At 36.3% G+C, this 25,170-nt stretch overlaps 2 protein-coding genes across 2 annotated transcripts; both read left to right on the forward strand.

The window, feature by feature from the left end:
* The first annotated feature begins 6,456 nt into the window (after positions 1 to 6,456).
* LOC128011203 (uncharacterized) lies at positions 6,457 to 14,769 on the forward strand. Its single transcript, XM_052593377.1, has 2 exons — positions 6,457 to 8,022; positions 13,553 to 14,769. The coding sequence occupies exons 1-2, from the start codon at positions 7,575 to 7,577 to the stop codon at positions 13,771 to 13,773; spliced, it is 669 nt and encodes a 222-aa protein (XP_052449337.1). The 5' UTR covers positions 6,457 to 7,574; the 3' UTR covers positions 13,774 to 14,769.
* Positions 14,770 to 15,424: 655 nt separating this feature from the next.
* Positions 15,425 to 23,981, forward strand: LOC128011548 (cytochrome P450 2C31). Its single transcript, XM_052594059.1, has 10 exons — positions 15,425 to 15,548; positions 19,100 to 19,308; positions 19,385 to 19,547; positions 19,650 to 19,799; positions 20,440 to 20,600; positions 20,767 to 20,943; positions 21,247 to 21,385; positions 21,468 to 21,655; positions 22,896 to 23,037; positions 23,111 to 23,981. The coding sequence occupies exons 2-10, from the start codon at positions 19,111 to 19,113 to the stop codon at positions 23,284 to 23,286; spliced, it is 1,494 nt and encodes a 497-aa protein (XP_052450019.1). The 5' UTR covers positions 15,425 to 15,548; positions 19,100 to 19,110; the 3' UTR covers positions 23,287 to 23,981.
* Positions 23,982 to 25,170: the final 1,189 nt, after the last annotated feature.

The raw sequence follows: 25,170 nt of genomic DNA on the forward strand, positions 1-25,170 counted from the left end.
AATGGATAAACTACTTGGTTCTAGTGCACTTGAACAGGAAAGGAGCTTGAAAATGTTTTCCTCTCACAAGGACAGTTACGGATGAGTCTTTACTTCCTGTCCTGCCACACCAAACAGATGAGTTTAGGTCTTCAGGGCTAAATATTACCACTACTGCTACATCTTCCCAAAGACGTAATCCCCATCAGCCATTAATGTTATTTTTAGAGCCCTAGCTCATCATGAAACGAACATCATAAAGGGTGACTAATGGAGATGCGGGGCAGCAGCGCTGAAATTGAATCTACTTTAGTGCTGAGCTCACCTGAGGACTTGCAGAATTAAACTGAAACATTGCATGAGAGGGAAAACAAGGTCTCTGTCTCACTGTGTTTACCCTGCACAGCAAATGACCTCACTTTCAGTTATCACAGATGGAGACATGAAAAAACACAAGCAGATTTGCATTTCAAAAGAAAAATAACAGCACTTGCATAATGGCGTTTAAGTTTTAAGCTGAGTTTAGACTTTAGGTTTTGCTTCTAATACATTAAGTCATTTTGCTTCTCAATGAAATGTATCTGGATTTGAAAAAGATTTAGATATTTGTAATGAAAAGACAACAAATGCTGATTAAGAAAACATTTTTGCAGTGTAGATTTAGAACAAACCCTAACCAGAATGTTTGAGGAAAATGGCTTGAGAGCACTGTTATGAATGAATACAATTCATTTTGACCACTGAGGGAAGATACACACACACACACACACAGTCTTTTAAATGACAGGAAGAGGAAACAAGGACATGGAGTGAAAGAGAGAGAAAAACACGTGTGCACACACAATGTGCCATGTGCTCCGTCCGAGGTCATATCTGATTTGAAGGAGTGTAGTGAGTATGGAGCAATTTTCATCAGAACATTTTCATCTGAGATAAGCAGCTCCGCACAACTGTGACTGTTTATTGCATGTGTCACCTGTAAGCATCTTGAGGAAGAGAGGAATGCTCCTCTTCCTCCATCCTCGTATGAATCAGCGCTGATTAGCTCTGATTGGAGAATCATAAGCACCTATCAAAGACTTCACTTATACCTTTAATGAATCATGCAATCCATCTCATGCTAAAGGTAAACCTACAAAACAATCGAAACACTCACACCTGGATATTACAGCATGCTGTGTAAATATGCAGAAGTGATTTTGCATTTAAAATAAGAAAAAATGTCTGCCAATAGGGAAGAAAATAAACATGCTTTCCATTTAAATGACATTGATCAGTTTTTCAGAAAACAAGACTTAGTATCTTAAGTAATTTTGCCTGTCAAGAGTTTGTATCTTGACTTGAATGTTTAGAAAAAAAAAAGACAGAAATACTGAAGAAGAAAACCAATTTCTGCAGTGTGAACACTGGTGTGAATGTTTACATACTGTGTAAATGTGCATTATCAAACATTTTTATGAATGCTTGCTCTCTTGTGACCTCTTGTCTTGTCTTTTATCTGTCTTCTACAGACTCCGAGCTGAAAAACAGCAAAGCTGCACTCGTGTCAGTGTGGGACTGCGACTAACGACTCCTCTGAGGACTTGGATGATGAAATGTCTGGACTAGATCTACAAAACACCCAGATGTGCCATTCCAGGCTGGGACAAAAAGGTTATGAATGAAACATGATAAGAGCAAACAGAACAACTGTCTGGAACAAACACTTCCAAAGAGCCAAAATTGGAAACTGTTGGATGAAGGTACAACTCTAGAGGTGATTACATTACAATTAACATTTAATGTTTGCATTTTTCATGTTTGTTCTTTAATAGACGGGTAGATCAGTCATGTAATGGAGAATGATAAACTATTTAAATTATCAGATAGGTATGATAAAGAGAAACCAGCTCTGAAGCCATGCTGTACGATACTACAGTATATGTCACGATTAGCTGAAGAACAAGTCTCAGGACAAGTCACATCATGTCATGTCACTTTCATAATATAGAAAAAAGTAGTTTAGACATTCCACTAAACTTTTTTCTCAGAAAATAAATAGATTTTTGTTTTGTGTATACTATTCATTTAAATCCAATACATAGATATTTGATTAGATTTTAGATATTTGTTTTATTTAGAATTGTATAATTTTAGTAGGTCATGTCCAAGCACAGAATCTGCACATGCATAACCAGTATTATTTTAGTGTTAATTATAAATATATAAATATATATAGTATATAGTGTTTTTTAATATATAGTGGGGTTTTTTCAGTTTTCATTTTATTTGAAGTTTAAGCAGTTTTGTGCTCTTTCTGGGTTTTACATTTTTTTTCAATGTATTTATATTCTCAAACCAGGTTCATTCAAAATACTTGCCTTTAATGTCTTATAACACCAGGTAGAAGGCACGTATTTCCAATGAGTTTTACTAATTTTAGTACTTCAAATTTTCACTTAAGGCAACATTTGTAGTTTTCCATTTAAGGTTTTAAAGGGGTCATATGATGTTGCTTAAAAGAAAATTATTTGGTGTATTTGGTGTAATGAAATGTGTTTATGCAGTTTAAGGTAAAAAAATAAATAAACACATTACTGTACATTATTGTTGCTCAATAATGCAACAACAATACTACAATGAGAACAACATTTTTAATAATTATCAATAACTTAGCAATACATCTCTGTGTGGAATTCAGCAGAACTTGCTCTAAAATCAGATAATTCTGTGTGGCTCTAGTGGATATCGGTCATCAATTTAATGTTCAGTGCTGCTCCTCTGCCAATAATGCCCAGTCATCCCAATGCTGAGCATACAAACTCAGCTTATGTGCACATCTGGAGACCTGCACGTCAAATGACATGGCAGCACTTAAAATTAGCACACTTTTTTAGGATTAGAATGTTTTTTGAATAAGCCATTCGGCTCAGATTATCCGCCCAGAATATCTCCATTTTCCCTGTGCATGACTTTAAAATGATTGCCCTGAGAAGATGGGAAACGTTTAATCTAGAGGTAGCTCACTGCATGATGGCAAGAGAGAGAGTGTTTTATTCTTGCAATGCAAAGGTTTCCATCTGAGGGATTACTGTGAGGATATTGTGTCATTCCAGATATTTTGATGTTACAGACCACTGTAGTGACGACATGACATTCAGCCAAGTATGGTGACCAATACTCAGAATTTGTGCTCTGCATTTAACCCATCCAAAGTGCACACACACACACACACAGTGAACACACAGCCGGAGCAGTGGGCAGCCATTTATGCTGCAGCACCCAGGGAGCAGTTGGGGGTTCGATGCCTTGCTCAAGGGCACCTTAGTCGTGGTATTGCCGGCCCGAGATTCAAATCTACAACTCTAGGGTTAGGAGTCAAACTCTCTAACCACTAGGCCACGACTTCCGATTTCACAATACAACATTGTGTTTAAACACAGAACACATAGCTTGATGCATATCAGACTTCCTGTATAGGCATCATACTATACAGCAATCTCACTAGATTTTAGCTTTTATTTTAGAAATTCAAACAAGATTGAAAGGGGGGAAAATCATCTCTTTTCAACACCATATTCCCTAAAGTGAGAACTAGTGTTTGCTGTAAACTTGTTGTGCAATGTAATCAACATTACATACTGAAATAATGGAAAGTAATAATAAAAGTAATTCATTTCCAAGACATATCTTGATGGTGATTAGAAAATCAATTTGTGTGGTTAAAAAAACCCAACTAAATATGCAGAACATTTAATAAAATGTTTTTTCTTCACTGCAGGATCTTAATCTCACCTGAAGACAAGGAGACAGATCTTTGAAGGAGCATTCAGCCAAGCTTTAATAAATGGTCTTTTGATATTTATCATCAAACCCTAAACCGGGAAATCCATCACATCTTGCTCAGACTTCAGTAGCACACGCCTCCCTCTACCTGATTTGGTCTTTTGCTGTAAGGTCACTGACTCCCGTCTCTTCCTCTTCTTCTTCTCGTTGAAAGCTCTGATACGCTCTTAATTGACTCCAGTCCATCAGAAAGGGGGGACGGCAAGGCCAGCGGACACACAGGTGTGCAAAATATCACAGGAGGTAATTGACAAATACAGACGGGGTGACCTCCTGTGGAGAAAAGTGACAGGGGTTACCGCTATACTTGAAAGAGGGACTCGTGGGGGTCAGTGGCAGTGAACTCTTTAGCTAATGGTGGATGGTGTCCAGCATTAGTTAAAAGTTTGAAGTTATAAAATGTATAGTTCCCTTCCAGATTGGTCAATACAGTGCTAAATTAAATTATAGTTATGATGCAATGATGCAAAACTATTAAGCTTAGTTTAAATGTCAGGGACGTGATTTAATACGCATAATGGTGTTTTGGTCAAATAATTAGCCTATGTCATTTGACTTTTGATCAGACAGTTACGGGTTTGAGTCCATTCTAAATTAATGATCGGGAATCTGGATTTCGTATACTTAAAAATAGGAATAGGGCACAGTCCTACCTCTTCATTCATGCATTACAATTCTAAAATGTGCTATAAATCTCTATCCATGACAAATTTCTCTCGGGGAGTAAAAGGTGTGAGCATTTCGTGATGTCTTATTTGTCTTGGGGGAAAGAGCTAACTAAACCACTTTATAATCTTGCATTGGTTATTTCAGGTACGTCACTAATTGGGCAGTTTTGTGTTTCATTAAATCATCTTTATAACAAAACATCTTAAACCAGTATCTCTGGTTCTTGGTTTTAGCTGGTCTCACTATCTTTATAATCAGGTGTTTGGCAAGTTATACCCTCTAGTATTCCACCATAAATAACTCGAAAACCCCTCTTAAAACATCGAACTGCACTGTGAGAAGTGTATAATATGGAAGTCATTCGCTAGCAACTGTTTGTTTACCAACATATATTGGTGTTCAAGAGAACAAAGAAATTCATACAGATTTGGAACTATTTGATGGTGAGTAAATTATGACAGTTTACATTTTCAGGTGAACAGTCTCTTTGATTTACTTCATTATTACGTATTCGAGTTAAATACGTTTTCGAGTTAAAACCAATTAATTTAGATGTTACCATTGTGTATGCCTGGTATATATATATATATATATATATATATATATATATATATATATATATATATTTATATATTTATATATTTATATTTATTCATTTAGCAGACGCTTTTATCCAAAGCGACTTACAGATGAAGACAGTGGATGCAATCAAAAACAACAAAAAGAGCAATGATATATAAGTGCTATAACAAGTCTCAGTTAGGTTAACACAGTACACGTAGGATGGGTTTTTAAAAAAATAAAAGAATAGAGCAAGCTAGTTAGAGGTCTTTACACATACACACACACACACACATACATATACAATTGCATAATAAATGAAAAGAAAATAGAATACAAAAAGATTAGAAAGGTAGTTAGATTTTTTTAAAGAATAGAAGTAGAATAGTGAGTGTTAAAGTTAGAGGGTCAAATAAAGATGGAAGAGATGTGTTTTAAGCCGATTCTTGAAGATGGCTAAAGACTCAGCTGCTCTGATTGAGTTGGGGAGTTCATTCCACCAGAAGGGTACATTTAATTTAAACGTCCGTAAAAGTGACTTTGTGCCTCTTTGGTATGGCACAATCAAGCGACGTTCACTTGCAGAACGCAAGCTTCTAGAGGGCACATAAGTCTGAAGTGACAAATTTAGGTAAATGGGTGCAGAGCCAGTGGTAGTTTTGTAGGCAAACATCAATGCCTTGAATTTTATGTAATATAAATTTTATGATTTTATATATATATATATATATATATATATATATATATATATATATATATATATATATATATATATATATATATATATATATATATATATATATATATATAAAAGGGAATAAATTCAGATGGTTCACATAGATTCATAATGTTGCAGGAAAGTTGGTCACATTAAGACAATTTTAAAGATATGCTGTATATCTCTTTCTCTCCGGCTCTTGGAGTCGTGAGGCACAGGTCACAACACGAAGGATGTTTTCGCTCGGTCTCCTCATCTCTTATCAGCAGAAGCTAGAGGATATCTCACGACGTGATCAGAAAAAGGGAACACGTGATTTTTGTGGCGCGCACGGCTAGTTATAGATAGTTCGGATGAGATAACCGCAGAGGTTTGTCCTGGGGGTTGAGGTCCTGGACCACCATTATCACCCTGCTAGTGATGGTGATGTTTAAATGTGATATTTTTTATAATACTAAACACATATCCGTCGATTTTGCATAGTCTCCTTCAACCTTGTCCTTCAACAAATCAATGGTTAATGGCCAAAAAAATACCCAAACCTATTTTTTTTTTTTTTTTTTTTTTTTGCTAAGAAGATGCCCTTTTCCGTGTGAAAATTTCACTTATGACAAAAGCTAATGTTTTAAGTGTTTTGAAGTAGCTCAAAAATTAGGATTCATCACCGCGCTCCCTTCAGCTGTCTGCACGCGCTCTCAGTGGTGGCTGGAAGCGCGAGCGAGTGGCGCGTCGTCCTTATTCTACCTTGGGAAAAGGATGCAAACCCCCCACGAAACCCGTTTCCAGGTCAACATGGGGTTAGATTTGCTGAAGGCGACCCCCGTTACGATCTTGAACGCACTCGCTTTGAATCCCCCGGCCACCCACATCATACAAAATCAACGCGCGTGTTTGGAGCTTGTGATGAAAATGCTGACGTGCTGACGTTACATTTGATCGGTCCGTCTGCGCGTTTGACGTGAAGACCCGCTGAGGGATCTTTATTACTCTTAAGGACTTTTTTATGGACTCGAACGAAGCTCGCAAATGTCTTGCTTGTGGAAACGCTTTCTTGGAGAGCGACACGACTTTAGGATTTTTGCATAGTTATGAGACATTATCAAAATGACGTATAGGTTACGACAGTAGTCTGCTGGAGGGATTTTTCGTACTTTTATCGACTTTTTATGGACGCGAACGATTGTCGCAAGGATCGTGTTTATTTGGAAATACTTTTCAGGGGAACGCTGTATTTGTGAATGTCCTGCATAGGCGTTTGTTTATTCAGAAACCGGTATGTTTTATGTTTTATACTCAAAACTCCTATCATACTGCACCATTTGTCATTTAAAGAACGTTTGTTTGCATTTTATCTTATTAAAAGAGGAAACATGACTCGAAAGATCATCACAAACATCGTGATTATGTGACACTTGGAAACGGTCTGATTAGAATGAAAGGTATTCATTTCAACGAGGTGTTACAGAATATTCCTAGATCTTTTCGAATTTTTATGGACGCGAACGATCGTCGCATACGTGGAATTTGGGAATGTTCTGAATAGAATACAGCGTACCAATTATTTATACGCAAAGCTCCTACTGCAGAACATTTAGTTCTATGTTATCTCATTATAGTGCTGTGATACTGAATTTGGGAGTTATGTTGTGAAATGGTATGCATAATTCTAAAGCTGTAGTTTTATTTCCAAATCATTTGAACATTTGCAAGCTGCATATTATTAACCCAGGGGTCATGACATTCGTGTATAAGGGAACTGATATCAGCATTTGGATAGACTGAAAGAGACTTCAGAAAGAGTTTGGCGCAACTATCACCGGTGATGCCGGAGGTCACTTCCACCAGAAGTGATAGGCTAACATCCAAAGGCATTATGTTTTTATGCAACACCACAGCCATCAAGGACTGGAGCTATTTTCTCTCTCAAATCTTGCCTCTTGTGAATAAATCAGCGGGATTTGTTCATCAGAGTATGGACCGGGTGGAAGCGGTGACGAGCACCATGGTGACGGCTCTGGAGCCCGACCTGAGCGGCATGAGCGCCAGTCACCCGCCGCTCAACTCTAATCACACGTCCGGAATGGAGCACGTCTTTCAATACTCGTACTCCGAGAGTGACCTGCAGTACACAGACTACAGGACGCCGCCGAGGGACTCGATACAGCTGCCCAAGGCGGTGCTGTACCTGGTTATGGCCGCGCTGGTGGTGGTGGCTGTGGCGTACGCGATCGTCGGGCACCTGGTGAAGGATCTCGTTCACGAGTTTGTGGGTAAGTGCATTCTGGAAATGTAATATATTTGATCATTCAAACAACGCTCTTATTAAACGCTGTGCATGTATATTAATGTTTTTGTTATAATAGATTAAAAACAAATGCAAATGCATCCGTTTTCTACTACTAAGTCTAAACCAACAAACGTGCTTAAACCCCCTCTAAAACCAGCTATATGGTTTTCTTTAAGTTTTCATTAGGTGTGTGTTTTGACTATTTATAGCTAACGAGCTGAATAAATGCAACTCCGTCTGCATCAGTTTTGTACATTGTACTGTTGAAAAAAAATCAAGACCAGTCTGGCCTGGTTTCCCAGCTGAACAATGCTTAAAATCCCCATTTAACAGATCAACCTGTTCATGCTGGACCTTCTAAGGTTTTTCAGCAGATTGTACATATCTGCTGCTTATTCATCTGCAGCAGTGGTGGACGAAGTACACAAATCAAGTACTTGAGTAAAAGTACAGATACATATGGTAAAATATTACTCCGGTAAAAGTAAAAGTACTCCTTTTTCAATTTTACTCAAGTGAAAGTACAAAAGTACTCAATTTTTTATGTACTTAAGTAAAAAAGTACTGCAAGATAGATGTTTGCAATTTTACATAGGCTACTTAATTTAATTTTATATTAGCACATTTTTTTATAATCCTACTGCTCAAAATACCTGGGATTTTTTCCAAAATAACCACTATATGGAGTCAAAATATATTTTTTGTTGTTGATATGGACTACGCTGACGAGAGTAATGCTCACTGTGAAGCTTACACTGTGATTTACCTGAGAGAAAACAGAGATGACCATCTGATTTTCACCAGTAAGAAAAAAGTATTTTAAAGTTAGTTGTTTTACAGAACATCAAAGTTACAGTACAGACCAAAAGTTTGGAAAACTCATACAAAGAGTTTTCTTTATTTTCATGACTATGAAGATTGTAGAGTCACACTGAAGTCATCAAGGGCTATTTGAGCAAGAAGGAGAGTGATGGGGTGCTGCGCCAGATGACCTGGCCTCCACAGTCACCGAACCTGAACCCAATCGAGATGGTTTAGGGGTGAGCTGGACCTCAGACAGAAGGCAAAAGAACCAACAAGTGCTAAGCATCTCTCGGGGAACTCCTTCAAGACTGTTGGAAGACCATTTCAGGTGACTACCTCTTGAAGCTCATCAAGAGAATGCCAAGAGTGTGCAAAGCAGTAATCAAAGCAAAAGGTGGCTACTTTGAAGAACCTACAATATGACATATTTTCAGTTGTTTCACACTTTTTTGTTATGTATATAATTCCATATATAATTACACATGTGTTAATTCATAGTTTTGATGCCTTCAGTGTGAATCTACAATTTTCATAGTCAAGAAAATAAAGAAAACTCTTTGAATGAGAAGGTGTGTCCAAACTTTTGGTCTGTACTGTATATATGACATGATAATAAGGCCTGAAGTTAGGAAGAACATTTTAAGGAAAAAAATAATAAAAAAAATTTAATAATGATTTTTTCCTTCTCAAATCTTGTCTGTGGTTTAAAAACACCCCTGGCCAAACGGGGTGCATCTCTTCCCACTTTGATCATTACTGTAGTTACCATGTTCTGAACATCACATCCTTTCTTTTCTACCCAGATGTAATCTATCTATCTATCTATCTATCTATCTATATATATATATATATATATATATATATATATATATATATATATGTGTGTGGCTGAATAAAAATATTTGGACATTTATTAAAAATTACATCAACTTAGCACCAACAAGCTTGTTAGCTAGACAGTTAGCATCAGCTAACAATATTTACTTATTTTCAGTACGATGAACATTCATGTCTGTCTACTCGTCTAGTTAATCCAAACAATATACATATGTATAACGTCACTGTCGATAAACAATATAAAAACAGACGTCACATAGGACATTTTAATAAAACTGTTAACATTACGGCAGCGGTGAATTTGAACATGCATGAGTTATTGTATTTAATCTGTGTTGTTTTAAGGTTTTTTTGTTGTTGTTGTTGTTTTCTTACCTAAAATTGATGTGTCTGCATCGTCTGCACTCGAGCATTTGAGTGGGCTTAAATAGATCTCTCTTTACGACGGATTTAGTTCCCAAACAACTGACAGTTTTGACCTAAATATGATTTTCAGTTACAATAATTAATCCAAAATTTCGACATAACTTACTTTTAGCAACACCAGACGCACGCGCGCTCACAAGATCTCCCGGTTCTTACTTCTGGTGACTCGCACTAAACGGTTCATTTGAATCAGTGAGTGATCGACTCCAGAACAGCTGCAATCGGATCATTCTAATTAGTAAACGAATCGTTTGGTGCGATTCGCGATCCGATTTAAAAGTTTTATTTTGAAAAGACTCGGTTCGTTCATGATGAATCAGACACCGCTTCTGCGTGTCGGAGCACGTGATATAGGGAGTAACGATATGTTTTATGAAATGTAGTGAAGTAAAAAGTACGATTTTATGCTTTGGAATGTAGTGAAGTAAAAGTAAAAGTTGCTCAAAATAAAACTACTCCAGTAAAGTACAGATACTTGAAAAATGTACTTAAGTACAGTAACGAAGTAAAGCTACTCCGTTACTGTCCACCACTGATCTGCAGTCTATTGTCATTTTTTGTGTAAATCATTTTCTGTTAGACAATATTTGTGTATTTTGGCTATGCATTTTGAACAGAAATTAAAAACATAAATGTTGCTCCATAAGATAAGTATGTATGTGAGGGTAATGGACTCATAATATTCAGTTTTTAGGGTCAGTTTTCCTTGATGGAGGACACAACTGTTTGCATCAGTTTTGACATGCAACTCTGAAATGTACCTCTTTTGACATTCACATTGTACATTCACATTCACCTCCACAAGCCTCCCGACCCGTTCTCTCTCAAAGCTAGTGTTGAGTAACCGGAAGGGGATGAAAAGAATTACATTTAATTTCTTCAGGGTCCCTCACTTCTGTTTTTCAAAGACCTTGACGTTACCTGAAGCGATGAAGCAGGCAGGTCGGACACACACACACACACACACACACACACACACACACACACACACACAACTGAAGCAGAGAGGGGGCATGAGCACTCAACAATACCTGAGAGATTTCTCCAAAAGCCCTGGTTGTACTCTTCTGTAGATGTTGCTCTGTGCTTTTGTGTCGGTCCTGAGAGGTGTAAATGTGAAGATCATCGGTTTGGTGAGATCCTCACTGTATTTTTTTCTTTCAACAGTCAAATGCTCTCTTTAGTTTACTGTACATTTTGTCTGATAAGGAAAATAGGGTTAGGGTTTCTTCAAAATGTACTTTTGTGCCATTATTTCTCTTAGCGACAGGAGTTTTTTTTCTTTGTGGATGATAAAATGCCATGGGGGAAAAAAGGAACCACAGAGAACACACAGAAATCATCTGTCAACTACCCTGAACTTCCTAGAAACCTCTTAGCAATAGCAACCACTCAGGACACCTAAGAATAGTAGCAGTGACTTTTGCCTTTGCATTTGTCTGGAAGGGGAAACAATGAAAATAATCTATTTTGTTTAAATAGCATTTTCAACTGACACCAGTGTGATCATGTGCAGAACACATATTAGCATGGCTTATGAGCTAGAAATTACTGTGTTTTATTCAGTTGTATGTTATTTATTTAATAGTTTAATGCAAGCACATTTTAAAAAGACATCATATTACACATTATTCTTTCAAAGTTTTTTTTTATTTTTATTTTTATTTTTTAAAAATCCTTTTTAACATCCTGATAATTTTATCATGCTCATTTCTCTCCTAATTGGCATACATTCATTATTATGTGGAAAGTTTTTATTAGCCACATTTGTTTACTCACGCACTACAGAGTTCTGCTCATCTATTACAGCATGCTCTCTGAGTCAAAGGCAAATGCATTTATTCCAGCCTTTGGCAGCATATATACAGTAGGCTGGTGGTTTCAGCTATGGAGCGTTCAGCCTAGATGACGGTTCATTACAGTTGTATAAATCATTAATCAAGTAGCACTTTAATTCGCAATAGGTGAACTGCAAAGTGTTTAATGCAGTCAGACAGCAGGCCTCGGCTCATATATAATATGTAGTGTGTATTGCATTACAGAAAGATGCTGTTGTTGCTTCCTAATTGGAGTATCAATTTTGTTTTCATGAATTGTGAAGTACGATCCGGACATGTTCATGACAGGTTTAGTGAGATTCACCCGACTTGTTTCATAAAGCAGGGCTGCATATCATTTAAGATTTATTTAATTTTTGAAATCATACCTCTTAATCAAGACCTATTTTTAAGCTTATGTCCTTGAATAATAATGTGTGTAATGTTTGAATAATGAATCTGTAAAAGTGTGTATGGCTCACAAAAGTCTTGCTACATTACTGTCATCAGTAATCAGATGTATGTGCTTGAGTGCATTGCATATGAATATGTATTTTCATCTCAAACTTGTGTGATTTCTGCACCTCTGTCAGTACAGATTACTATGGTTTAACCTCCCACTTCTGCTGCCAGAGGCTGTTTACTGGCATTTCTGGTTTGTGCTTCCTATCATGTCTTTATTACTTATTTTTTTAAAACCTTAAAAATACAGAATAATAAAATAAGTACTGAATAATATTAATAATAATAATAATAGCAAAACACCTGCGGATTAATATCTGTAATATATTTAATTTTTGTCAAAAATTGAGACTGAATAAGCCTTGAATGAAAAAAACTAATATGCAGTAGTTAATAGTTGTAACTCCAAGATTCTTCATTGTCCAAAACAACATTCTACACAGGCTCTTATACATCGTCTTGTGCTTCTGCTTCAATAATGTTAAAATGTGGAGAGCATAAGGACACATTTGTTTGAGAAGCACTATTTTGAAACCCTTAGGCAGATGTAAGCATGTGTGGTGGTAATTTTTTTCCATTTAGTGTTATGGGAGAAAAAAAAAAACACACGCTGTTGGCTTGCAATACCCTGCAAGTTAAAATTTTTAAGACAAAAAGTGTAATTGAAACATTATTTTTGCAAACACACTTCTGTTCACTTTTTTATTTATATATAAAAAAATATATATTATGCTCACCAATTAATTTATTCCTTTGATGCAAATCTTAATATTCAGCATCATTACTCCAGTCTTTAGTGTCATATGATCCTTCAAAATTCCTTCCTGATTTCCTGCTCAGGAAATATTTCTTAATGTTGAAAACAGTTGCTGCTTCATATTTTGTGGAACGTCTTTCAGAAACATCTCAATTAGTGTGGCCTCATAAACTAAGCTTAATAATTGGTCTCTATGGATGCCTGAGAACAGGTGTTTAACATCAGAGCTGTTGCTGTGCAGTACGTCCTTCAGCATGACTGGAATGCTTTACTGGCCAGTCAGCATCTAGAATAATGCTTATCCATTTTTATATTGTCCCAGCTTGCCTGTCACAAAGTTAATGTCCCTTCTGGATCCATTTGAGTCTCGATGTGACTGATAATCATCTGTAATCTGTGTCTCTCATCAGAGTGGGTGTTTGGGCCCCGTTCAGACAACCGCAGGAGCAAGAGTGAGGTGAACTGCATCAGCAGCAGCATGAATGAAATGAGCGAACTCTCACATCCAGCCGACACTTGCTGCATCGTGTACAATCACTCTGACTGCCCGAGCACCATTAAGCCGGAAGAACTGGTGGTCACCATCGATGAGACCTCGCAGCTACCTCGTGAAGCTTACAGTGGGACCTGACTGAGACCAAACTCTCACCTTTGATCCAGCCCTTTATTGTGAGGAGAAAAGCACATTTGCTTTAGTTTGATCAGCGTCTGTGATGTTGAAAGCCGGTGTGGCGAAGTCACATGGCAGAAGACTTATCCTGGGATGAGGAAAACTGAAGAATCTGGGAGACTTTAGAAGGAATGGAATCACTTTAAAGTACATTAAATGTTCCGTATTGAGTGCTGTGAGACACTTTATATTTTCAAATCGAATAGTGAAAGAGAAAAGACACTTTTTTATCATTCATATCAGTCTTGTCACACAATATTTCGGTTTATTTATTTCTTGTTTTGTGGAGACATGCACTGTGAATCTAGAATAGTGTTCTGCTGTTATCCATTTCCTACACTACCTGCAACTTGCTATGGTTTGATTTTCCCGCTTTTTGCAGATATTTATGGCTGAGTACTTATGGTATTTGCAAATACTCACATTTTACTCAATTTCAGGTTTCTTGTGATCGACTCTGCTGCTTAAAAACAGAAATGCTTGGAGATCTTCTCCCTACAGCTTGAAATTTTGAAATTTTAAGTAACGAAGATGGTTTAGATAAACAGCCCTTGATCAGTAGTTAATCCACAATGGCTTTTTCATCTAAGCCATTTTACCAAAAATGTGTTTTATAATAGAGAGATGAGAGATTCTACACAAACACTTCTCACTGAAAATATATATTTAAATGGTAGAAAACTGCAGTTAAATAGACTTTTGATAATATATGTGAGTTATATGTAGACAAAATGTCCTAAAAAATACATATCTCTGTTTACTTCACGACTAAAAGGGCTATAATTTCAGGTTTCATTGCAGATGTTCATCATAATGAAGCTTAATCACATTTTTAAACAGATATTAAAGTAAGTGTGTATTAAAAAGGCATAATCAAATATTTCAAACTTTGTCAACTTCTGCTGTCCTCTCTTTCATACATTTTTAACAATAAAAGTAAAAAAAAGAAGAGAAAAATAGCTCTAGGCAGTTTACCTGGCCACTCCTGCCATATCAGTAACTTGTTATGACCTTTGTAGCCAAAGTGTAATAATTGTTATGTCAGATGTCACAAAATTGCAAAAAATACTAAACTTGTTTTGTTGTAGTCCTAATTCATATGTCCAGTCATGCCATGTAACAATAATCAAAATATGTTACAAAAGTTGTAGAAAAACACAGATTTTATTTTATTTATTTATTTATTTTTTTGGTTCATGTCATGTCCTGTATCTTACACTAATGCCACAAAAGTCACCTTAATAAATGTGTGACATCATGTCTAATTTATCTAAAACAACTTGCTTGGTATTTATTTTTACATAATTGTTTCAGCTACAAAAACAAAGCCTGGCACATTATGAAGATCTAAAAAAGTTATTAGTGGGCACTTTTTCAGTGATATTAATTAATGCAAGCAGAACAAAAGTTAGTCTTCTGGTCAGAAAGGTGATGTGCAAAGGTTTCCAATGTGCAGAAATCCTAATATTTATAATTACATTTTATACATGTATAATAACTATCACACTTTTACTATACTGTCTATTATGAATATTAAATAACTCATATTCCCACTGTTTTGTTTTTATTCTGAGTGTATGCGCATTGACGTCAAGAAGTAGGCTGGCGCGTAGTGACGTCATCACAACATTCCGCACTTCCTCGTTCGCTGAAAGTCGCCTGCAGTTTTTTCATATGAGCGGCTCTGCGTTTATATTTCCACGGCCGTTCATTTTTTATTAATAAACAGAGTGCTCGTAAGTACACACATCTATTTCTATGCAGTGTTTAACGTTACGATGCAGCTTGTGTTGCAGCTGCGTTTGTGAGGTAAACTCCCAGTCGGGGAGAAAGTCCAACTTTGTTGTGTTTTTAATGATAATGTTAACGCCTTTACCATGAAGGGACTTTTAGCGGTTTGATTTCTTCTAACGTTAACGTTACCTACTTTCTAAAGTTATAGGTGGCAAAAGTCCCTTTTAAAATAATAAATTATACTAAACCTCTGAGTTTCAAAATCAGGACATTCTTAAAAAAATACCAGTGATAAATAAAATTTAAATATATTTGAATAGACATTCAGAAACAATTTTAAAAACGTATTTAACGTTATATAAAATTGGAAATGATATCAACGGTAGACCACAACGTTTTATTGAAATCTTCCATACAAAAATGAATTAAATGTGTTAAGTTAGTCAGATTAGTTTATTCGATTCATGCTTTAAAAATCTGTATTTCTGTATGGAAGTATATATATATATATATATATATATATATATATATATATATATATATATATATATATATATTTATTAGGGGTGTAACGGTTCACAAAATTCAAGGTTCGGTTAGATACGATTCACTGGTGTCACGGTTCGGTTCGGTTCGGTACGTTTTAGATACAGCAAAAAGAAAAAAATGGCAGATAAATTTCCTTGATTTAAAAAAAATGCTTTATTTATTAAAACTAACAAAGTATGTTTTTATTTTTTATTTTTTTACATTGAACAATGATGGAGCTATTCTTTACCCATCTTCTATGGTGTTTTCTTAGCAGCATACTGTATAAAACAAAAAAAGCTCCTTATAAAAAAATGAAAATGTTATATTGTTGTAGTAGTTATTAACAAATACAAAGATGTAACTTTTTATATGGAACTCTATAACTCATTATATTGAGTGTGTTTTTACTCAATTGGTTCTCTATAGGTCTTATGTTTTTTGGAACAAAGCAGGAATTACGGTCTGGCTGAAATGAGCTCGTGAAGGAATATTGTAACGGGGCTCAATTACGCATGTTCTTAAAACCTGCGTTTTCCACTACAGAGTAAGGCGATCGCTCACTCAGTACGCGCTGAAGGCTCGTTGGAAAATGGCTAAAGGGTCTTTCACACAGGACGCGGTATGCGCTTCAGATACAACGCGATTTGCGCTGCACTATGCCAAGAGCAAAGTAGGTGGAGTTTTCAAAACTGCCCGTGCATACGTTCTATTTATAACAGTTCTTCTATCTAATAACGTGCAGGCCTGTTAATTGTATCGTACTGCTCAGGAAATTCAGACACAGTACAGTACTAAAGTTAGTCCATTTTGATTTCCGTGCTTGTTTGGATGCCCCGATCGATTGGTAAAGTGCACTCAAACACCAGACCTGTTGGTAATTGGAGGATCTTCTATTTCTGGTCTGTTAAACGCATTGGCCATTTTGCAACGAGACTTCAGCGCGTACTGAGTGAGCGAGCGCCTGACTGAGTAGCCTAACATAAACATATAAGTTGGTGTCTTTTTCTTCTTCGGGGGTGTCAGGGGAGTTGCCTGTTATGTCGTTTGGGTTATTGGGCTACCTTGTTGAACGCATATCATTATATTTCACAATTTTTTATTTATTTTCCATATAATTAATTAGTCAAACGAACCGTTCGGTACATAATAAGTACCGCGTACCGAACCGAAAGCCTCGTACCGATTTGTGTGTGTGTGTGTGTGTGTGTGTATATATATATATATACACAAATATATATATATATATATATATATATATATATATATATATATATATATATATATATATATATATATATATATATATATATAAATTGTATGTAGACTTTTGAATGGGGTCAATTTTATAAATTCAGTCATTATATATATATATATATAATGACTGAATTTATAAAATTGACCCCATTCAAAAGTTTACATACAATAGCTACCCCTGAATCTTAATGTGTTAATCCTGGTTGTTCATGAGTCCCTTGTTAGTCCTGAGCAGCTCAACTGCCTGCTGTTCTTCAGAAAAATCCTCCAGCTCCTCCACATTCTTCAGTTTTCATCTTCTGCATATTTGAAAAATTTTCCAAATAGTATGATTTTGAGATCCATATTTTCACACTAAGAACAACTGAGGGACTCATACACCACTATTACAAAAGGTGAAAACATTTACTGATGCTCATTTGCATGAATTCTATGCTTTTTACTTGGTTAAGGTCAGGTTTTTATTTTTATCTTTATCATGATTATCATTTTTAAATGTACTGTAAAACTGGCACAAATTACACAGAACTTGACATGTTTAGTTTTTTTCTTAACTATTTTTTTAACTATTAGGGTTGGGGTTATTTCCAGTTAAAAAAATAATAATAATAAGTTCAGTATTCATGCAAGTTGGACAGTTTTTGGGCATTGAGTGTTACAGTTTGCACTGTTATGCACTGCAGATTATGCAGTATTAGTTTGCAAGGGTTAGGCCATGAAACGTGTGTGTATATAAACACATTATGCAATGAGTAGAAAGTTAAGTTAGTATGTAATTTATTGTGTTTGTGTGTGAACTCGCACTCCTCAGTTTGAGTCTGATCTGCTGCGGTTGTGACATTAAGAACAGCCAATTATCTCCACCCGCTTATTAAAATTAATGAAGTGTGTTTTAGCACAATAATGAAATGTTACCACAATTCCATAAGCCTTAAATGGGATCAAGCATGAAGGCAAGTGGAGATGCGATTGTAATTAGCCCATATTAACATTCAGATAGTTGTGTTTCTGGCCCAACAGCCATCCTGCTTGTACTTGATTATTCGGCTTTATTCAGTTAGGAAGCAGTTCTCAGATGGAGCTGAAGGAGATTTTATGGAAGTTTTTCTCTAAAGCCTGCTAATAAAACAATAATGCACTAAACATCTGTAGGAAAGTAGGCCATCGCCGCTTCATACACATCAGGTGCCACAGAAGTATGTCATAAAAATTCATAACTGACAACATTCATGCGTTTGCAAGGTCAAGAGTGTAATATATTTTCTTGTGTGAATTGATTTATCTGATCCGAGTTCCTCAATGGGACCTGTATGATAATTAGCAGTATTTTCTCTTTGACATGTTTCAAATTCAATGTCCTAGTTCAGCGGACAGCGTTTGAAAGTTCAGGACTATTAGTCAGAAACTCACTGATTCTTGAGATGTGAGACACAACACGTCCCACCAATTTATATTTAATGGGTAACTCTTTACATAAGGAAGCATTCGTTATTGCATTGGTTAACATTAACTCACAATAAGCACTACATTTGTTAAAGTATTTATTATGCTTTGTTAATGTTAATTAATACAAATGCAATTGTATAGTATTAGTTCATTTTATCTTTGGTCCATATTATTAAAATATACAATTTTGATTATTTATATATATATATATATATATATATATATATATATATATATATATATATATATATATATATATATATATATTTTTTTTTTTTTAATGAATTTATAAATGATATATTTGTGTGTAACCTGCCTCTAGTATCAGTAAGCATGGCGTCAGTTCTGTCACAGCTGATGGGTCAGTGGATGGATGTTCAGGGTCTCCTGATCTTTCTGTGTGTGCTGCTGCTGGTCAAACACCTGCGAGATGTTCTTACAAACAACATGCCGCCAGGACCCTTCCCCCTGCCTTTGGTTGGAAACTTTTTAAATATAGGCTTTAGTGATCCTCTTGGTGCCTTTCAGAGGGTAAGTCACATATCATATGCAAATGTGTTAAACAATTCTGAGTGAATGTGTAACATGTCCAGATCATGTCGATCAGATTGCTGAGAGGTATGGAGATGTGAGCACACTGTATCTGGGAAACAAACCTTGCATACTGCTCACTGGATACGAGAGTTTCAAAGAGGCGTTTGTGGAGCAGGCGGACATCTTCACAGACCGGCCGTACTTCCCTATAGTTGACAAGCTCAGTAAAGGGAAAGGTACAGATGCAGAAAAAGCGATATTGGAGCAATCAGATTTAATACCGGCAAAATCAGAAATGACTTTCATTCTAAAATGCACACTTCATTCTGTCTGTTTAGGTCTTATTATGTCCAGCGGACACATGTGGCGTCAGCAGAGGCGTTTTGCTCTGGCGACTCTAAAATACTTTGGTGTGGGGAAGAAAACTCTAGAAAACTTCATCCTGCAGGAGTGTCGCTTTCTCTGTGACTCTATACAGACTGAACGAGGTCAGTAGGGATAAACACCATTTTTTTCTACTCTACAAACAAGATTGCTGTCATCCTTATACCAAAACTCCAGTGAAATGTTTCAAAACCAGGAAGGGACATTTTCAGTGTCACAATCATGTCTTGAAGGGCCTTATGTACATACTGTCCTCTACAGGCCACCATCTGCAAGTGCAAGTGTCCCTTGAAGGTCAAATATATAGGAAACCACATGAGAGATCATCTTATTGAATTTTTCTCTTTTCGTTTAAATACATACACAGTGAGATTCAAAAGTCTGAGACCACATTGAAAATCCGGGATTTGTTTTGTACCTGTAAAAAAATGTTTTAATAATAATAGCTAATTATACTAATACTAATAATCATCATAAAAAAAAACTATAAAATGTAATGATAATAAATAACCTTTAAACAATATAACTGACAATAATTTAATATTAAATATTAAAATAAAATAAAATATCATAAATGCATTAAGTAATAAAATAATAATAAGTACAAAAAATGATCATAAATGATAAAAAAATAAAATGTAAAAATAAAAATAAAAAATCAATTCCATAATTGTGAGCAAATGTGTGAATAAAAGCATTTTGACCTCATAACATTGCTCTTTTCTTTCTCTATTGTGTTTCTAGGTTTGCCCTTCGACCCTCAGCATTTTGTGACGGATGCTGTGGCTAATATAATCTGTGGGTTGGTGTTTGGTCACAGGTTTGAGTATGATGACCACAATTTTCATCTGATGCAGAAGTATTTAGATGAATTCTTACAGCTTCCCATCTCGAACTGGGGACGGGTACGAGATCAGCCTGCTTTCACAAGGCTAATAAAAAGACTAACCCAAAAACTAGTTAATAAACTGAAACGAAATGAATGCTGTAGCATAGTACTTGTCACTTAACCCAAATTTCATGTTTTCTGAAAAGTATTGCATTGTTTGTCCTTTATTTGTCTCTTTCCAGTTATATAATCAGTTTCCCACCCTCATGTCGATGCTGCCTGGAAAACACCACACGGCCTTCGCCAGCATATCTAAACTGAAACCCTTCCTGCAGGAGGAAATCAGAAAACACAAGGAGGAGAGAGACCCGTCCAACCCCAGAGACTACATCGACTGTTATCTGGAAGAGATTGAGAAGGTATCGGTGTATTTCTGTTCTTTTAAGAGACCGTTATTGGTAGTCGGGACATGCGTTAGCACCTCTTTTGTAAATTTTCATGTCTGACCTACAGAAAGATGCTTTTTGCCTAATAATGATGAAGTTACAGCATTTATAGTGAAACATAACTACTGAATTTAAAATGAAGTATGTTTTGAAACGGATTAAAAACAGATCTGAAATTTGTATATATATATTATACATTATTAAATAATATATATATTTTTTGCATATGTGAAATAAAAATTTTTCCTCTGTTTTTTTGTATTTCATCATTCCCAGTGTAAGGACAGTGAGGCGGAGTTCACTGAGGACAACCTGATGTACTGTGTGGTGGATCTGTTTGGAGCAGGGACAGAAACCACCTCTAACACACTCAGATGGGCCTTACTCTTCATGATCAAGTACCCAGAGGTACAAGGTGGGATAGCAATCGATCAAAATAGTCATTTCCTGTTGCTTGCCTTCAAAAACGACCATCAGCATGCTCTTCGTTGACTCAGAGAAAGTCCAGTCTGAGATCGATCAGGTGATTGGACAGACACGCCAACCACTGATGGATGACCGAACAAATCTGCCGTACACCTATGCAGTGATCCATGAAATCCAGAGGTTTGCCAACATTGTTACCTTCACGCCTCCCAGAATGGCCAACAAGGACACGACAGTGGGAGGACGTCTCATCCCGAAGGTTATTTGGTTTTTGCGTCTTGCACCATACAGCATTTACAGTGGGGCTCGAAAGTTTGGGCACCCCTTGCAGAATCTGTGAATGATTAAAAAGAAATAAGAGAGATCCTACTAAAAGCATGTTATTTTTTATTTAGTTCTCTCCTGAGTAAGATATTGTACATAAAAGATGTTTACATTTAGTCCAAAAGACAAAATAAATCGCTGAAATCATTAAAATAACCCCATTCATAAATTTGGGAACCCTTGGTTCTTAATACTGTGTTCTGTTACCTGATGATCCTCGACTGTCTTTCTGTTTTGTGATGGTTGTGCATTAAGAGTTTAACTGTTAAACAGATTCTTCAGTTTTCCAGCATCTTTGCATTTTTGAACCCTTTCCAGCAGTAACTGTATGATTTTAAGAGACAACTTTTCACACTGAGGACAACTGAGGCACTCAAACACCACTTTTAAAAGATTAAGATTGGGGGGGGGGGGGGAAGAGTGGGGTGAAAACTTTTGGAATTTGAAGATCAAGGTAAATTGTACTTTATTTGTGATCCGGGAAACATACAAGTATCTTCTGTTGCTTACGAAGGGCAGAACTAAATGGGAAAAAAATTCTATTTCAACAAAATAAAAACAATTTGGCCATCTTCATCCTGTTCAAAAGTTTTCACCCCCCAACTCTTAATGCATCCCGTTTCCTTCTGAAGCATCAGTGAATGTTTGAACCTTTTTTAATAGTTGTGTTTGAGTCCCTTAATTATCCTCAGTGTGATAAGATGTATCTCAAAATCATAAAGTCACTGCTGGAATGGGTTCAAATATGCAAAGATGATGGAAAACTGAAGAATCTGCAGGAGCTTAAAGATTTTTCTGAAGAACAGTTCTCAGTTTAACTGTTCAGAACAAACAAGGGACTCATGCACAACCATCACAAAACAGAAAGACAGTCGAGGATCATCAGGTAACAGCACACAGTATTAAGAACCAAGGGTTCCCAAACTTATGAATGGGGTTATTTTAATGATTTCAGCGATTTTTTTTTTTTGACTTGTGGACTAAATGTAAACATCTTTTATGTACAATATCTTACTCAGGACAGAACTAAATTAAAAATAACATGCATTTAGTATGATCTCTCTTATTTCTTGAAAACTATTCACATTTTCACAGATTCTGCGAAGGGTGCCCAAACTTTCGAGCCCCACTATATGTCTGTGAATGAATCTGCAACTTCTGTTGGTTTATCACAGGGTGTGGTAGTGATGCCACTGCTGAAGTCAGTCCTACAGGATAAGAATGAGTTCAGCACTCCGTATGAATTCAATCCTGCTCACTTTCTGGATGAAAATGGCAAGTTTTTGAAGAAAGACCATTTCATCCCATTTTCAATAGGTAGGTCGTTGTCCTTTCAGCTGTAGTACTGTGAGTTAACTCTGAGTTTACTGATCCAGAGCCTGCTTTCCAGGTAAGAGGATGTGTCCAGGTGAGCAGCTCGCTCGAATGGAGCTCTTCCTCTTCTTCACGTCTCTGATGCAGCGTTACACCTTCCTGCCTCTTGAGGGACAAACGTTGAGTCTGAAAGGAACTATCAGCGTCTCATCTGGTCCTGAACCCTTCCAGATACGTGCTGTGCCTCGATAGTGTAGATTTTAATCATTCAGAAATCAGCTCCGCTCCAGAATCATGTTCAAGCACCAGTGTTCATTATATGGGTTCTTTTCCCACAGGAATCCACAGCTGTGGCTCACTAACAGTAATTACTGAAGGAATTTAATTCATTTTGAAAGGAAATTGATCTGATTTTCTTCTTTTAGTACTTCGTTTCTGCTTATATACTGTCTGGTCATCAAATGCAGGGAAATCAGATTTAGCAAGATAAATCCAGTAATATTGTGAAATCTTATGGCAGTTTCAATTTCAATATTTTTCTTTTTTAAGTGTGATAAGATTAACCTGAATTTTTAGCATCATTATTCTAGTTTTCAGTGTCACGTGATCCTTCAGAAATCATTCTAATATGCTGATTTGCTGCTCAAGGAACATTTCTCATTATTATCAATGTTGAAAACGGTTGTGCTGCTAAATGTTTTTTAATGGAAACTGATATGTATTTTTTTAGGAGTCTTTTATGAAAGTTCAAAAGAACAGCATTTATTTGAAATAGAAAACCTTTTGTAATATTATTAATGCCTTTACAGTCACTTTTGATCATTTAAACGCATATCTTCTGAATAAAGTTATACATTTTTCCCCAAAAAAGTTTATTACAGTATTTTTGCAGGAAATAGCCCATATTAAAGGGATACTTCACCCAAATATGAAGATTTTGTCATTAATTACTCAGCCTCATGTCGTTCCTAACCCAACACAAATTAAGATATTTTTGATGAAATCAGAGAACTATACAATACAACTGACTATAACTGAAATGTTCAAGGCCCAGAAATGTAGTAGGAACATTGTTAAAACAGACCATGTGACATCAGTGGTTCAACTGCAGTTTTATGAAGCTATGAAAAAAAAATTTGTGCACTAAGAAAACAAAAATACCAGCTTTGTTCAACAGTTTCTTGTCATGTCAGTTTTCACGAGTACCACTATGCATGCACTGCACCCTGTTTACAGGCAGAGGAGGACACACACTGTACATAAAACAGTCTTCGTAAACATGTCTGAAGATTTATACAGAGATTTTTTGCCCAGCCTTACCAGAATATACAGATGATGAACTAAGAGAGATGGACATTCTACAGTATGTCAATAGAACCACACGAAGAAATCGCTGAATAAAGTCGTTATTTTTGTTTTGTATTCTCGTAGCTTCATAAGGTTCAATTATGGTTGAACCATGGTCTTTATATATATATATATATATATATATATATATATATATGTGTGTGTGTGTGTGTGTGTGTGTGTGTGTGTGTGTACGCTAATCATTTGAATCAGTTCGAGAGTTCGGAGCGGGTTCGCGAATCATTTGAGTCAGTTCGGGAGTTCGGGATCACGAATCACGAAAGATTTGCGCTCGTAAATGTTCAAATTGGCCATAACCTTTAATTAGTTGCTGCCAACTGGGGTGGCATTTGCCACCCTATGCCACCCCGGTAGATCCGTCCCTGTGCAGGAGGGACTTCAAAGAGAACTTCGCAGAAGAGAGCTTGGTTCAGTGTCGCTGTCCGTGATACGCGGCTATCTCTCTCTCCGCACCGAACACAGCATGCGAGTAACCAGCTACTCTGTTCAGCTTTTCCGCGTCTTGTGTTTGGATGCTTTAATGGATGTTGGACCGCTAGAGCATCAAAAGTTACCGACTGCAGCTTTAACGCCGATAACGGCCCACCACTAATATATATATATATATTTATTTATTTATTTTTTCTTCTACCATCCAACCTGAACACAAGTAGATAAATACATGTGAAAGATTTCAGCAAATGAACAAGCTAGTCTGGTACTGTATCTCAAGTACCATTATCATTATGTGGCAAACTGGCCACATAATTCCTGCATATCTTCACGGCA

Source organism: Carassius gibelio, chromosome B23 (genome assembly GCF_023724105.1).
Source record: "Carassius gibelio isolate Cgi1373 ecotype wild population from Czech Republic chromosome B23, carGib1.2-hapl.c, whole genome shotgun sequence".
Classification (NCBI taxonomy): Eukaryota; Metazoa; Chordata; class Actinopteri; order Cypriniformes; family Cyprinidae; genus Carassius; species Carassius gibelio.

Excerpts from the sequence above, each read along its gene's own strand:
- LOC128011203 (XM_052593377.1), top strand. The coding sequence starts at position 7,575 with ATGCCGGAGGTCACTTCCACCAGAAGTGATAGGCTAACATCCAAAGGC. Across the intron at positions 8,023-13,552 it reads TCTCGTTCACGAGTTTGTGG|AGTGGGTGTTTGGGCCCCGT; the intron begins GTAAGTGCATTC and ends GTCTCTCATCAG.
- LOC128011548 (XM_052594059.1), top strand. The coding sequence starts at position 19,111 with ATGGCGTCAGTTCTGTCACAGCTGATGGGTCAGTGGATGGATGTTCAG. Across the intron at positions 20,944-21,246 it reads ATCTGGAAGAGATTGAGAAG|TGTAAGGACAGTGAGGCGGA; the intron begins GTATCGGTGTAT and ends CATCATTCCCAG. Across the intron at positions 21,656-22,895 it reads GAGGACGTCTCATCCCGAAG|GGTGTGGTAGTGATGCCACT; the intron begins GTTATTTGGTTT and ends GGTTTATCACAG.